This window comes from Carcharhinus amblyrhynchos, chromosome 7 (assembly GCF_965287045.1).
Source record: "Carcharhinus amblyrhynchos chromosome 7, sCarAmb.v2.hapA, whole genome shotgun sequence".
Taxonomy (NCBI): Eukaryota; Metazoa; Chordata; class Chondrichthyes; order Carcharhiniformes; family Carcharhinidae; genus Carcharhinus; species Carcharhinus amblyrhynchos.
Genome location: NC_137330.1, coordinates 105,315,960 through 105,329,294, shown reverse-complemented (window position 1 = coordinate 105,329,294; position 13,335 = coordinate 105,315,960). Strand labels below are relative to the sequence as shown.

At 40.3% G+C, this 13,335-nt stretch overlaps 1 protein-coding gene across 2 annotated transcripts in view; it reads left to right on the top strand.

The window, feature by feature from the left end:
* slc22a16 (solute carrier family 22 member 16) overlaps positions 1–12,741 on the top strand; it is a 114,858-nt gene extending 102,117 nt beyond the window's left edge. For both annotated transcript variants that reach the window (XM_080192901.1, XM_080192902.1), the window contains 2 exons: positions 1,674–1,773; positions 4,718–12,741. In XM_080192901.1, the coding sequence (XP_080049027.1) occupies positions 1,674–1,773; positions 4,718–4,981 (364 nt within the window). In that variant the 3' untranslated portion in view covers positions 4,982–12,741. The remainder of the gene's footprint in view (positions 1–1,673; positions 1,774–4,717) is intronic.
* Positions 12,742–13,335: the final 594 nt, after the last annotated feature.

The following is a 13,335-nucleotide window of genomic DNA, read 5'->3' as shown; positions in this document are numbered from 1 at the left end:
GGGCATTCTTTGTTCTTTCAGTGCTCTTTCCCAGACATTAAAATTCCTTTCTTCTTGCAAGGATGAGAGAGAAAGCGATGAGGTGTACTGGTGATCTCTATGGTCCATTGCGATATGATGTGGGGCTGCTGGCGTTGGACTGGAGTAGGCACAGTAAGTAGTCTCACAACACCAGGTTAAAGTTCAACAGGTGCTACCAAATAAACCTGTTGGACTTTAACCTGGTGTTGGGAGACTAGTTGAGATAGGGAGTTACATGCATCAGTGTTGGCAAGTTTTTAAACAGTGCTAGGGCTCAGAGACTAGTTGAGGGCTCAATAGATACCCTGGACACTATTCAGGAGTAGCATTTGGCCCCAGGCTCCCCAGCTCACATAGTTGTTGGAGGATGAATACCCAAAGACCAATCCTGAGGCTCTGGCATTCACTCACCTTGCAAAGTTCTTTTTCCAGCGCTGAATCCAGTTTTTTTTACTGACTGCACTTTTGTGTCCTATCCGTGTCAAAGACTTTGATTTCTATATTCTTGGTTTTGGAGAGTGGCCTTCTCCTGCCACCTCCCTGGAAAGAGGACCTCCCTCCTCTCCCTCACTGTGTCAAGATGGACTTCTGTGAAGTGAGCAGCAAGTCTGTCCTGAGCTCCAGCTCTCTGCCTTCACTGTTACATGTCTGCTAGTGTAATTCATGGAGTAAAACAACAGCATCATTAGTGACAGTCATGGTATATTTGAATTGGGCCTATCTACACTCAGTCCCACCTCCATTCCAGCTCCCATGGCAGCTAATTGTTGCCCAATCTGCGCTCCAGTCAATTAACAGGCTGCCCTGTGAAAATCAGGGCCTGCGACTGCTTTTTGTCCCACTTACCTCCACCCCTTCACCCGGGAGGACCTGGAAGACATCCTTTTCCTGGCTCTGAAAGGAAAACCTGGCCAGTTAACACTTTCTTCTCCACAGAGGCTGCCTGGCTTGCTGAGTATTCCCATCAATATCAGTTATATCAAATTGCCAGCATCTGCAGAATTTTACTTTTCTTTCATTAATTTGTGAGAACATTGTTGTTGGCTGGCCAGCATTTATTGCTCATCCCTAATTGCCCTTTGAGAGCCAACCACATTGCTGCGGCTCTGGAGTCACATGTAGGTCAGACCAGGTAAGGACGGCAGCTTTCCTTCCCTGAAGAACATTAGTGAACCGGATGAGTTTTTCCAAAAATTTGTTGCTAACGTTAACAAAGCAAATTATGAGAGTCTTCAGACTTCCATAATGCAGGGATCTTTGTGGACAGAATCCTCTCAGTGAGACTGCATATGTTGGAAATATGAAACAGGAACAGAAAATGCTAAAAGTACTCCGGTCATAAGGTATATTTTACTAGAAGTCAGTATCAGTGGATTAAGATGATAGGTTGACCAAGTACCCAGATTAGAGGTGATTGGGAATTTGGGAGAAATCAAGATAACCGCCATTGACCCGAACTTTTGTGGAGTTCTCCCAATTTCATAACTTGATTGGAAGATATTGCAGATTATTTAAACAGCTACTGTTAGGTTAAGTCTTCAGGGGTTCTGTCAACCATCAAATCTGTGTGAACTCTAGCTGCTGCAGTTTAACCTATTTTGAATAATTCTGGATAAAAGCTACAAAATAATGGTGAAAATTGTTTCTTTCAGTTCATTGGCTGTTGGTAGTGGGAGTATGATGGCTCGGGTTGGAAGCACAGTGGCGCCTTTTTGTGTTCTCCTTTCATCAGTGTGGATCTTTTTGCCACAGGTAATAAGATTTTTAATTAAAAGTTAGCTATTATTGGGGTATTCTCCAGGTCTGCTAGCTCCCAGCAAGCATTGCAATCGCCCAGAGAATCAGGAGTCGGTAGAAAAACCGGCTTTGAGCCAAGCGCCAAACCTGTTGTGACCCTTGTAGGCTGCTTTGTTGGCCCTCAGTGGATTCATGACTAGAACGGGCGGGAAGCCCATATTCAAATAGCCTCCTTAGCATCTCATTAGTGGGTTAGGATGTTGATTCAACGGCTGTTCAAGATCCCTACCGGAAGTCACACATACAGGTTCTAAAAAGTGGCGACTTGGCAAACTAAGTACTAAGAGGGGACAAAGTGATAAGGCACCATGTGAAAGTTATACCAGGGTGTACGGGGAGTTTCGCAAAGCACCTGCAGGCAGCGGTACTGGTGGCTTGGAACTGACCTCGAGCATTCCTCCCCCACCCCCACACCCTGAGTCACAGGAGTGGCTTGGCTGAACATCCTCATGCTCTGGGGCATAGGGGAGGTTTAGAGTAATCGCTAAGGTGTCACACTCGGGCAACTGACCTGTCATTTATGTAGCTTGGTGTTGGCTGCATGTCTCACCTGCGATGTAGAATCATAGAATCCCTACAGTGCAGAAGGAGGTCATTTGGCCCATCGAGTCTGCACCGACAACAATCCCATCCAGACACTACCCCTGTAACCCCACTTATTTACCCTGCCAATCCCTTTAACCTACAATCCCAGGACACTAAGCAGCAATTTAGCATGGCCAGTGCACCTAACGTGCACATCTTTGGACTGTGGGAGGAAACCATGCACTCTGACCATCTGCAAATTTGCATTACTCTCAAAGGAATCCACGGGTACACTGGGCTTTCCTATGGTTCAGTAAGCGACCTTGACCTGTTGGTGGACCTCTATGAACTGCTCGTACTTGGTGGAGTCATCAGGTGTATTTGGGATCTTGTCCTTTCAGGACTGACTGTCACCCATGTACAAACCCTCTCAACGTCTCTGTCACAGCTAAAGACCTGGTTAAAGAGGGGGTCAGCCAGAGAGAGTTCAGTGAATGAGCACATCAACCAGTATTAGCTGAATTAGTATTCTACCAGTCAACCCATGTGACATAGAGAAATTCCTATCTAAGTCAATCACTCAAGGCCTTATTAAAGATTTAACTCTGCTGTTTCAGCTCTGCAGCTGCTCAATCTGGCTACATCTATAGGACAGTGATAGGATTTCTAAACCTGCAGGCCAGACCTCCCCACCTCCTGTCCCTAGAAATATGAGTCTCTATGACAGTTCCATAACTCCACAGAAGTGGTTTCACTTTCCCAGCAGACAAGCTCCAGACACAACTCATAATAAGTCCCTCCATGAGGCACCCTCTATGAGGCATCCTCCATGCGCTCCCAGTATTTATATTGAAATCTCTCATGTAAAATCATGGTTGGCACCATGTAATCATAATCTGTGGAATGCAATCGTGATGAAGAGCTTTAGATTAATATTTTGGGAGTTTTTTTTTTGCTTGTTTTCACAGATGAAAGTGGATTCAATGGGTGCAATCTTTCCAAATTTACACAATGCTGGATCAGGCGAGAAAAGCTATATGAAACCCGCTGGCTTCACAGCTGCTTTTTCTCACCTAATTTAATTTCATCCTAAGCAATTTCAAGAGCGTTGGCGAGGATCCCAGCCAGCTGCAGGGACAAAGCCCAAACGCACCAGCAACACCGAGACTCTGAGATTGGGGTGCCATTTAAAAATCTCACAGTTAAATTTAAAGCACTCCCCACCCCATGGACATTGGGAGCACCTCCCTCCCACTGTCATCAGGATGCCCCTGGCGGACAAGGGAAACACCCCCAACCATCACACGCAGAAAGAGAATACCCCGCAATGCAGGAGAGTAATTGTAATAACTGCGCGGCTCAACAATTACTCCGCAGGTGAAAGTAACAATATTGTTTTCTTCAGATTAAACTTTGTACAAGGGAGAATGATGAAAATGCCCTTAAACTTCAACTGCCACTCTCCAACCAATGCTCTGCGAGCTTGGACTTGCGCTCCACCATGGCAGAGCAGGAGCTTGGACTTCCACTCAACCATCATTCCATGCTCTTGGACTCGCGCTCAACCGCAATATGGCATGCTCTGCCACGCTACCGCAGTAAATGCCCCCTCCTGCATACGCCTCTTTGACAATGCCTCCTTGGCAGTGCCACCTTGCCAGTACCCTGAAGAGGCATTGCAAGAGGTTTTGCCCAGGCATGTCTCTCAAATCCCTGGGGCATACAGGTAGCAACACACTCCTAGCATATTTGTCACAAATGGCTTTCGTTTTTACAAACCAGTAGTGATTCGCACCAGCGTGATGTCACACTGTCAGGGAAGGGGGTGTAGAAGAGACAGCATGGATGAATGTTATGATGTCAAACCCATTAATTAAATTAAAATGTAGTTAAATTTGTGGAAATCTGGTTCTTGCCCTTGTTGGGTACGATCCTGATTATATTGCTGATGGGAAGCAGAAATACTGTCAAACTGAGATGTTGCCAGCACAAATCTCTTGTCTGATTTAGGAGCCGTTATGGGTCTTGCGCCCACGGCTAATGCAGCCAGTGTTGCTCTTTGATTAAGTTGGAGAGAGTGTGTGACAGTGGCAATTTCCCATAGTTAGAAACAATCAGCTTTGCAGACTTGTATTATTCTAAACCTTGTTCCTGAGGCAGTGTAATACTAATGTGCAATGCTGCTGGTCCACCTTGTGTAGCTTCAACATTTTAGCAGTTATTATTAATGTTTTCTTTTCTAATGATAAATAATGAGGACAATAAACACAAGTGTGATGGTATTGGATTTCTTTTAAGATTTAAAATATGTAATAAATTTAACAGTGGCCATTTAAAAAAAAATACTGATGTCTTCCTTATCCCTTTATGGTAGCTGATTGTTGGAATCATGACCATTCTGACTGGCTTATTGACCCTTTTGCTCCCGGAAACCCTTGGGAGACCCCTGACCCAAACGTTTGAGGAAGCTGCACGATTGCAAGACAAAATGAAGGAAGACAAAGCCAAAGAAGCTTCACTACTTGGAGGAAATAGCAGTGCTGCCATGGCGAGTATTGAGAAACCAGATTATATCATCGACGGAATGGAGAAATCAAAGGAAGAGCAGAATCTGATTGAACATTTAACACGGTTGTAAAGCTCACATATTCATCACAAAGCCTTGAAATGGCAGGTGTTACAGTATTAGTACTGATTAGATACTAATATCTTCAATCTGTGAATTAACAAAAGTTACAAGCAGTTTGGCACCTATTGCAAACAAAAATATATATATATAGATATACATATATATATAGTAAAACTCAATATTATTTTTAGTAGATTGTCCCTACTCTAGTTAAGTGGTCAGGAATTAGTCCTATTAGACATCAAGAGAACAACTTATCAATTATAGTGCATGCTGATTTAGATATATTGGAATTCAACTGCAAAATGAATATTGACTGATAACAGTCTAACTCATAGCCTACAGTAGGCTGCATTTTTATTCTTATCAACTGTTTCTTCTGGTTTAAAAAAAAAAGCCTGTTCTTAAATTTTGATCTGCTAGGACCTCAGAAATTAACAATGAATAGTTTTTTGAGGTTTTCTTTAACATTAATCAGAACTGGATGATGAGAGATGTGCTATTTTGGTGAGGGAATTCAAATTTGCAGGAAACTAAGACAACTAATTTTGTTGTATTAGATATACAAATCATGAGTCAAGACGAGCTGTTCTCTGTTGTCATGTTGATGAACCAACAACAAAAAAACACATCTTGTTTTGCAATTAGTTGAGTAAACATTGCCAAATCGACTACATGCAATCCATTAAAATTGGGCTTGATCCTCACTCGGTATCTCAATCTTTAATTACAGATGGTTAGCATAGGCACTAAAACACAATCTTTTGTATTTTTATTGCTAGTGGTGTCATCTTTTTGATAGCGCCAACATTTGCATCAAAATTTAAATGTATCTTTTTGAGGGCAAACATCCTGATGTTTTCCCAATTTTCTGGTCATCCTGGCTCATCCACCAATTCCGGGCAAAAGTTCTCCATTAATGTAATAAAACATGTGGCTTAAATATTGCTGAAAAGAGAGACATATTACCAAAGCTTTTTGTCTTGCACTCATCAGAACAAGCACAAGAATACCAAATTGCAAACTGTCACACAAAAGACTACTGATTGGTTGGGAAGTCAACTTGCAGTGGCTGACTCATTACTATGGAGAAAGCAACAGAGAACTAAAGAGTCCCTGAGCTCCTCGGTAACTAAAAAGCACAAAGCTTGGGTATATTCATTTTATTTGCACAGAATAGGTCCCAGCATATGTCATTTCATGCAAGCATAAATGAGCCATATTACAATCTTAACTGATTTTCCTAAACTTTTGTTAGTGAAGCTATTGGCACACTCAGGATTGGGTTTTACAAGTGCAAAGTGGTTCAGTATGTGTGTACTCTGTCTATTGTGAACAACCAAGGGAACATGCAGTTTGTATTGATCAGCTAATTGTTGGGACACACGACCTACATACCTGGTATTGCACTAGTGCTGAAATTCATAAACATAAGAAATAGGAGTAGGCTATCTAGCCCCTCATGCATGATGTTGCTCAGTTGTGTGATAAGTATAAATTCTTTTTGGACTGATGGCAACATCCAAATAGTGGAAAACACCACTTGTGCACCTACTATATAGTTGCAGTGAGAAATGGCATTCTTAAAAAGGACACTAGCCATTTGCTCAGTTTGCCAGCTTGTTGCAGAAATAGAGCACATAAGAACTATTTGGTGGGACAGTGGATATCTGATCAGATCACTGGTTGCTGTGTATCTCACAAATGGGTCAATCGTCGCCTCTTTTGAACTGAAAAGTGCACATTCTGCCTCAAATCACCCTGAAAAGGCAAAGTGTCTCAATGTTTTGAATAATGGGTTAAGCATACTAAAGGATTATGTTCAAGCCTTGCAGCTTTTTCTTGAATTAGCCAGGTGCATGGGGAGCAATTACATTTTCCATGGCAATGCCTTAGCCAGAATTTACTTGCAAACCAATCGGCACCCCTTTTCCTCTGTAGTATAAATTACTGGGATTGTTTGAAATTTGGTATTCTTGCATTGTCCTAATGAATACAAGATAAACATTTTCAGCAACCTGTCTCCCTTTTCAGCAATATTCAAGTTCTGTACTACACGTGACTGATAGAACTTGCTGCCTATGTATGATTATCTTTCTAATTGACTTTCAACCCTGTGAGGAAGTGTCTCAGTCTTTGGGTGGCTCCACCCATAACACTGCATGAAAACAGGAACTGAGTGCAGCAAGCAGAATAAAATCTATATCAACACGAAAGCTGGATGCTGGAAATTTGAAATAGAAACAAAAATGACAGACACTCGGCAGCATGGTGGTTCACACTGCTGCCTCACAGCATCAGGGACCTGGATTCAATTCCAGCCTTGGGTGACTGTGTGGAGTTTGCATGTTTTCCCCATGTCTGTGTGGGTTTCTTTTGGGGGCTCTAGTTTCCTCCCACATCCAAGAATGTGCAGGTTAGGGGATTGGCCATGTTAAATTGTCCCTTATTGTCCAAAGATGTGTTGGTTAGGCTGATTGGCCATGGCAAATGTGCTGGGTTATAGAAATAGGGAGGTAGGAGTGGGCCTGGGTAAGAAGTTCTTTTGGACAGTCAGTGCAGATGTGATGGATCAAATGGCCTCCTTCTGCATTGTAGATCTATTCAAGATCATGCTGCATCTGCGGAAGGAAACAGAGTTAATGTTACAGGTCGATGATTGACCTGATTAACTCTTTCTCTCCATTTAATCTGCATCATCACTCAGTAATGTAGCATCCATAAAATTGTTTTTAGTTGTCATCAACCTAATTGTTTTGAGCAATAAAAATAGAAAATTTTGTAGCAAAGACCATCATCTGGTTGGGTCCAAACACCTTTAGAAATTTGGCCTTTTCAAAGTACTTTAAAAAATTTTTGGTATTTCAAAAAAATCCATCCAAAAGTGATCTATACTGTTTGTCCTACATTCATATTGCCCTTTGTAGTCAGGAAGGTAAGAGGTTAAAGACTGTAGATAACTTCAAGGTATTACAATGTCAACTGTCAGAAAACCTGTAAAGATAATCTTTGATTTGTGGAACCATACAATGCATTAAACTTATTAGCAATTAAGTAATATAAAGAACGAAGAGCATATTCATGCATGACATTTACTGAGATAATGGGCACGTGCGTATTCCGCGACACCCACACCGGTGTTGATGGGTTGCCCAAGCAGGCTGTTACTCTGGCTACAGAACCAAATGTCAAGCAGCAGGGACTTATTCGGAGCAGCTACTGAGAAGAACAATTCTTGTTAGATCTTCCAAACTACCAGCCTTGGTGGTTCTGCACTTCGTTTATAACCAGGAATGCTAGAACAATGTTTGAGGCACCAGGCAGCAGAACTGAAATGCAAACAATCCCAAAGTGTCTCCGGTCATTTGCCCTTAAGTTGGAAAAGATGGGAGGCAAGATTTTAGGGATTAGAGAATCTAGTGTGAAACTTTCTCCACAGTTTCTACTCTACTGCCTTCTTGTACCCATGGCTTTATTATTTAACCCTTGTGAAGAATTTGATCCCTTCTTATACCCTGGTGAAGGAGGCTGACATAAATTATTTGAATTATATAATGCCACTTTAAATACACAAGTCACCCATAGTAATTGGTATTTCCGTATTGCAGGCAGCCCTTCAGTGGTTAACTCTTTTTCCACTGTTGGGCCGATACTGAAGCAAATCAAAGCGCCCCGTATTTGAACTCCATTTCAGCTGGCCACATATAAAGGGATTAGTCTGTTATTGGGAAGTCTATAGAACAGCACCAATCTGCTGGTTTCTGGACATGTATTCACTTGAACTGACAAGATCACTGCAATCGAAGGAGGTAGCAGCTGAAACAGGGCAATTCAGCCCCTTCAATCGGGAATTAGGCATTGAGTTTACAGTTCTAAGGGGGCAAGTTTGTTGTGAAATTCCATGGTAAGGGCATTAATTAGATGGATAACATTTATTAACACTACATATTAATACTAAAAACAGAAGAACAATGATCCTTTAGATTTGGTCACAGTGTGGCTCATTTGATCAGTGGCAAATTAATGCAGATTTGAACACTATTATAATTTACTGTTGCCCCAGTGCAAAAATCACAAAACTTATATTTTGCGAATGGTGGACATTATTGATAATGTAAAAATCTGCAGAAATATTGCTCACCTAATGAGGCACGTGCATAGACAATAACATGTAGATGATAATTTGATTTTAAAAGGGGGGAAGGGGAGTGTGGAAATCCATGTTTTAAAATAGAATGTATAGTGAGTGCAGACCTTCCTAATCTAGGTTATCTGAAGCAGATGTCTACTCAATCTATCATGGACTTTTGAAGAGCTATTTTCTTTCTGGTTGGCATATGCCTCATTATGTTTGTAATGCCTAAAGGAAAACTGATATTTTTGACACTTCTCTGCAGCACTCGAATCCTGCTGCATCCTATTCCCATCTCAAATAACAAAGGCATACATACCAAAAATAACAAAAAAGGAATGTCTAAACAGCCATCTTTTCTACCAAATACAAAGTGCTTTGAAGGAATTTTTCAAAACGTATCATAATTAAAAGGAGATTTGCTTATTTATATTTTAAATATAAATTTAATGTATCCTTTCATGTGAGGATATTGTTTTTAAAGATATTTATTACTTTATGTAATGAATTTGATAATTATCTCTAGAATCTGGCCAGATCCCTCTAAGTCAGATAGAGTGGCTGGTGAAACAGAATATGTTAAATCCTTTTCATCAGTTGTGTATCATATGTTACTGGGCAATCGGGAGAATTGAGAGGGGTATGAATGCACTGCTAGAATTTGTAATGCCCATCTCTCTGGATAATGGTGATTCTAGTGGGATAGTAGTGGTGCTTTGCATCGTGTTCCACTTGGCAGACTTCTTTGAACTTGAAGGATGATTTTAAAATGCATGAAAGAGCTTATGTACAGGGGCCTGCTGCTGGGTGACCAAAACAACCACCTGTTTCAAGTGATGGGTCCCCCATTTGAAAAGCAAATCACTGTACACCCACCTTGCCTGATTCTGCCAAGGTGCATTGAGATATGATTTGGTGGCTGGCTGCAGCTTGGCAGGCACCCAGTCAAACTCAGGCTTCTTTGCTGCCAGAACAGGTGGGCAGCTGGCACACTATTTTGGACAGTCGACTGATATGGATGGACTTTTATCCTTATAGATTGTGTTCTCTTCATTAGAGTCAATGTAAACATAATGGTAACAGTAAATGTACAGCATGTCCTGGACAGTCTGATCTGCTGCAGAAACTTCAAGGGAGCTAGTCATTTTTGCCAAAGTTTTTTCATCCATGAAGAATGTTCAGATTCACACTTGCAACTAGTGGAAATGAAGATCTTGGGCAGTACTAGTTTTAGTATTGGTGTCTTGATGAAAATGCAATGGTGCTTCAATTTGAGAACAAATATGAACATTGCTGTAGTGTTCTAAGTAGGTCCAGTATGTCTATTTAAACAGACCTTGTATGTGTTTGGGGGGAGGGGGTGCGGCGGAATAGGGAAAAGGAAACAGTGGAACCTATTTTTATCCACTTAAAGTAGTTGGAAATTTGTCTGGTAAAGTGGTTAGGGTGACACATTTTGTTAAAACAGAACATTGCAAAACAAAATATGCAGCAAATTAAGGGATCAGTTTTTCTTTAAATAGTATCTAGAGCATGGTTTTTAAAAAAGCAAGGCTAGAAGAAAAATTAAATAATTAGTCATAGAATGCATTACTCAGATGTACAGACTTCATAGTTTTAAGTATTTCTAACCTTTAGAATTCAAGATTGATTTGAGACTAATATTGTGGAAAAGGCATGCAAAAGTTCTCAATTCAGTATTTCTGTGCTGTCCCCAAAGTGGTGAGGCTATTCACATGATTAGTATTACAATGTGTGAAAACGTACAGAAGTTAAAGTGCAACAGATACTTGTGGTCCCCAAGATTGATCTTTCTCTATCCCCAATCTGAACACCCCCTCCCCCACCTTGTTAAAGTGCTCATGGGAAAATATGAGGCAACTTCTAAGGCAGGATAACAAGGCAAAAGTGAAAGAATCAAATAAAAATTCCTTGTTCAAAGTAGTCTCTCAATAAACAAAAACATTAAACTCACTTTCGCTTTGATGCTATCTACTAATCCTCGAAGGATTCATTGATACAACGAACTACCAAATGCTAACCTTGTTATCAACACAGACACAAACTTAAATCAGAACAAAAAAGGTACTCTGGACAGTGTAAACTTACAATATTTGAACAACATTTAAAGATAAAAATATTAGCGTAGAACAGCTTCTGTATAAGTGGCACTGGACGTAATGTTTCAGACCACCGAAAAGAGGCAGTGAGGCTGCAAAGAATGCCTCACTATATTTACATAATTTACAAAATTAGGTTGAATGTGTTCATAATATGAACCAAATCAAATGGCAGGTCAAATATAAATAGACCTATGCTGTAGATGTTTAGACAGGTTGTTTGTGGTTGTTTGAAATTAAACTGTATTTGTGATTAGATAATCTGTATTCAAGTCATTGTATTAAAATGTGTGTTATTTATACTGTACCCAAAAATGTATTGGACCACAAAACCTAAAAATCTGATTGCTGTGAATGTAACTCAAGTTGTGTGTGTATATACTAGCTCTACTAATTCTTAGCAAATGCAATTCATGGGTTTGTGCTTTGCTTAATAGTTTCATTTCAATTATGCATTGTGGGACAAATGTGGACTTTAAGCCAGAAAGCTAAGCATAGTTTGCATTAGTATCATTTAGTTTTGTTGATGTGAGTATTGACATAGTTCTGGAAGGTGTCATATGGTTTGCTGTTAATTGTCTATCCAACAATCTTCAGGAAACAATACACAGATAAATCATTGCTGTAATATTTTAGATATAGTGGTGAAATATTTTCCTGACTGTTTTGAGTAAATTTTTTTACTTTAAATAAAAGGGAACTCTATCTAATTTTTAAAATGGTAAATTTAAAAATGGCACCATTCTGTTTTTTTCCCTGAATGCAGAACAAGTAGGAGTGACATTGTCTTGATTTTTTAAAAATCAAATTATTCCATCCTTAAAGTCAGAAAGGCAATGCTCAGAATGGATCCCCTGCTTGCTCCAAATGAACTGGATTCAAGTGATGTTATCCAGGTTCTGAAGAAATCAAACATTTATCCAAATTGATTGCAAACTCTGAGGATTCCCTGGCTCAGTGGCTTTCATCTCCTCCCTTTATTGTTAGGTTCATACAGGTCACAGACCAATCTTTGTCAGAGAAGATCTAGTAAAGCAAGTAATGCATTTACTGCTGCCATCAAGCATTGGGGCAGTCTGGCATGACTTGTCATCTAATATTTTTTCTTGTTTCCTGGGATAATGTGCCTGCCCACCATTTTGATTGAGACTGGAAACTTAGCACAGTCTAGCGCACCACCAACATAGTATGTTAATGCACCATATGCCACAGGCATTTACTCAAAAATAATTAAATGTACCCTTTTTAACAGAACGATAGAGTTCCCCTTTAAGAATAAAAGTGATACTAATTTGTCAGTTTGAAAGTCTATTTATATAGGTTCTCACTTTTCAAGTTTATAATGGATTAGTTCAATTTAAGCCCATAAAATCCTAATTATAGTGCTACAGGTAGTGAGTTTGGGAATCGTCTTTATGGACTAGGATGTTCATGCTGGAATTCTGTGAAATTTTCTTTGCTTTTCCACGACTACACATGATATGAATTTCTTTTAATAAATTTTATTGAAAGATTAATCGAATGTCTGGAATTTTCACATTTCACTTGGAATCTCAATTCAAACCATGCAGAAGAAACCAGAACAAAAGATAAATACTGGATAGATAAGCAGACACTTATGCATTTCAGGGTTTCAGATTTCTAGATCATTGGGATCTCTTCTGGGGCAGGTGGGTTCCACCTGAACTAAAAGGGACCAATATACTTGCAGAGAGGTTTGCTAGTGTTATTGGGGAGGGTTTAAACTAGATTTGCAGGGGGATGGGAACCGGAGTGTCAGAGCAGATAGTGGAACAGGGATGAAAATAAATGATAATAGTTCATGCAAAATCACAAATAGAACAGACAAAGAGTGCGATGGCAATAATCTTCTGAGTTGAGTCTATTTCAATGCCAGGAGTATTGTGGAGAAGGCAGATGAGTTGAAGGCGTGGATTGATACATGGAATTATGACATTATAGCCATTAGTGAAACTTGGCTACAGGAGGGGCGGGACTGGCAGCTCAATGTTCCAGTGTTCCGATGTTTCAGACGTGATAGAGGCAGAGGGATGAAGGGTGGGGGTGGCATTGCTATTCAGGGATAATGTTGCAGCAGTGCCCAGGCAAGA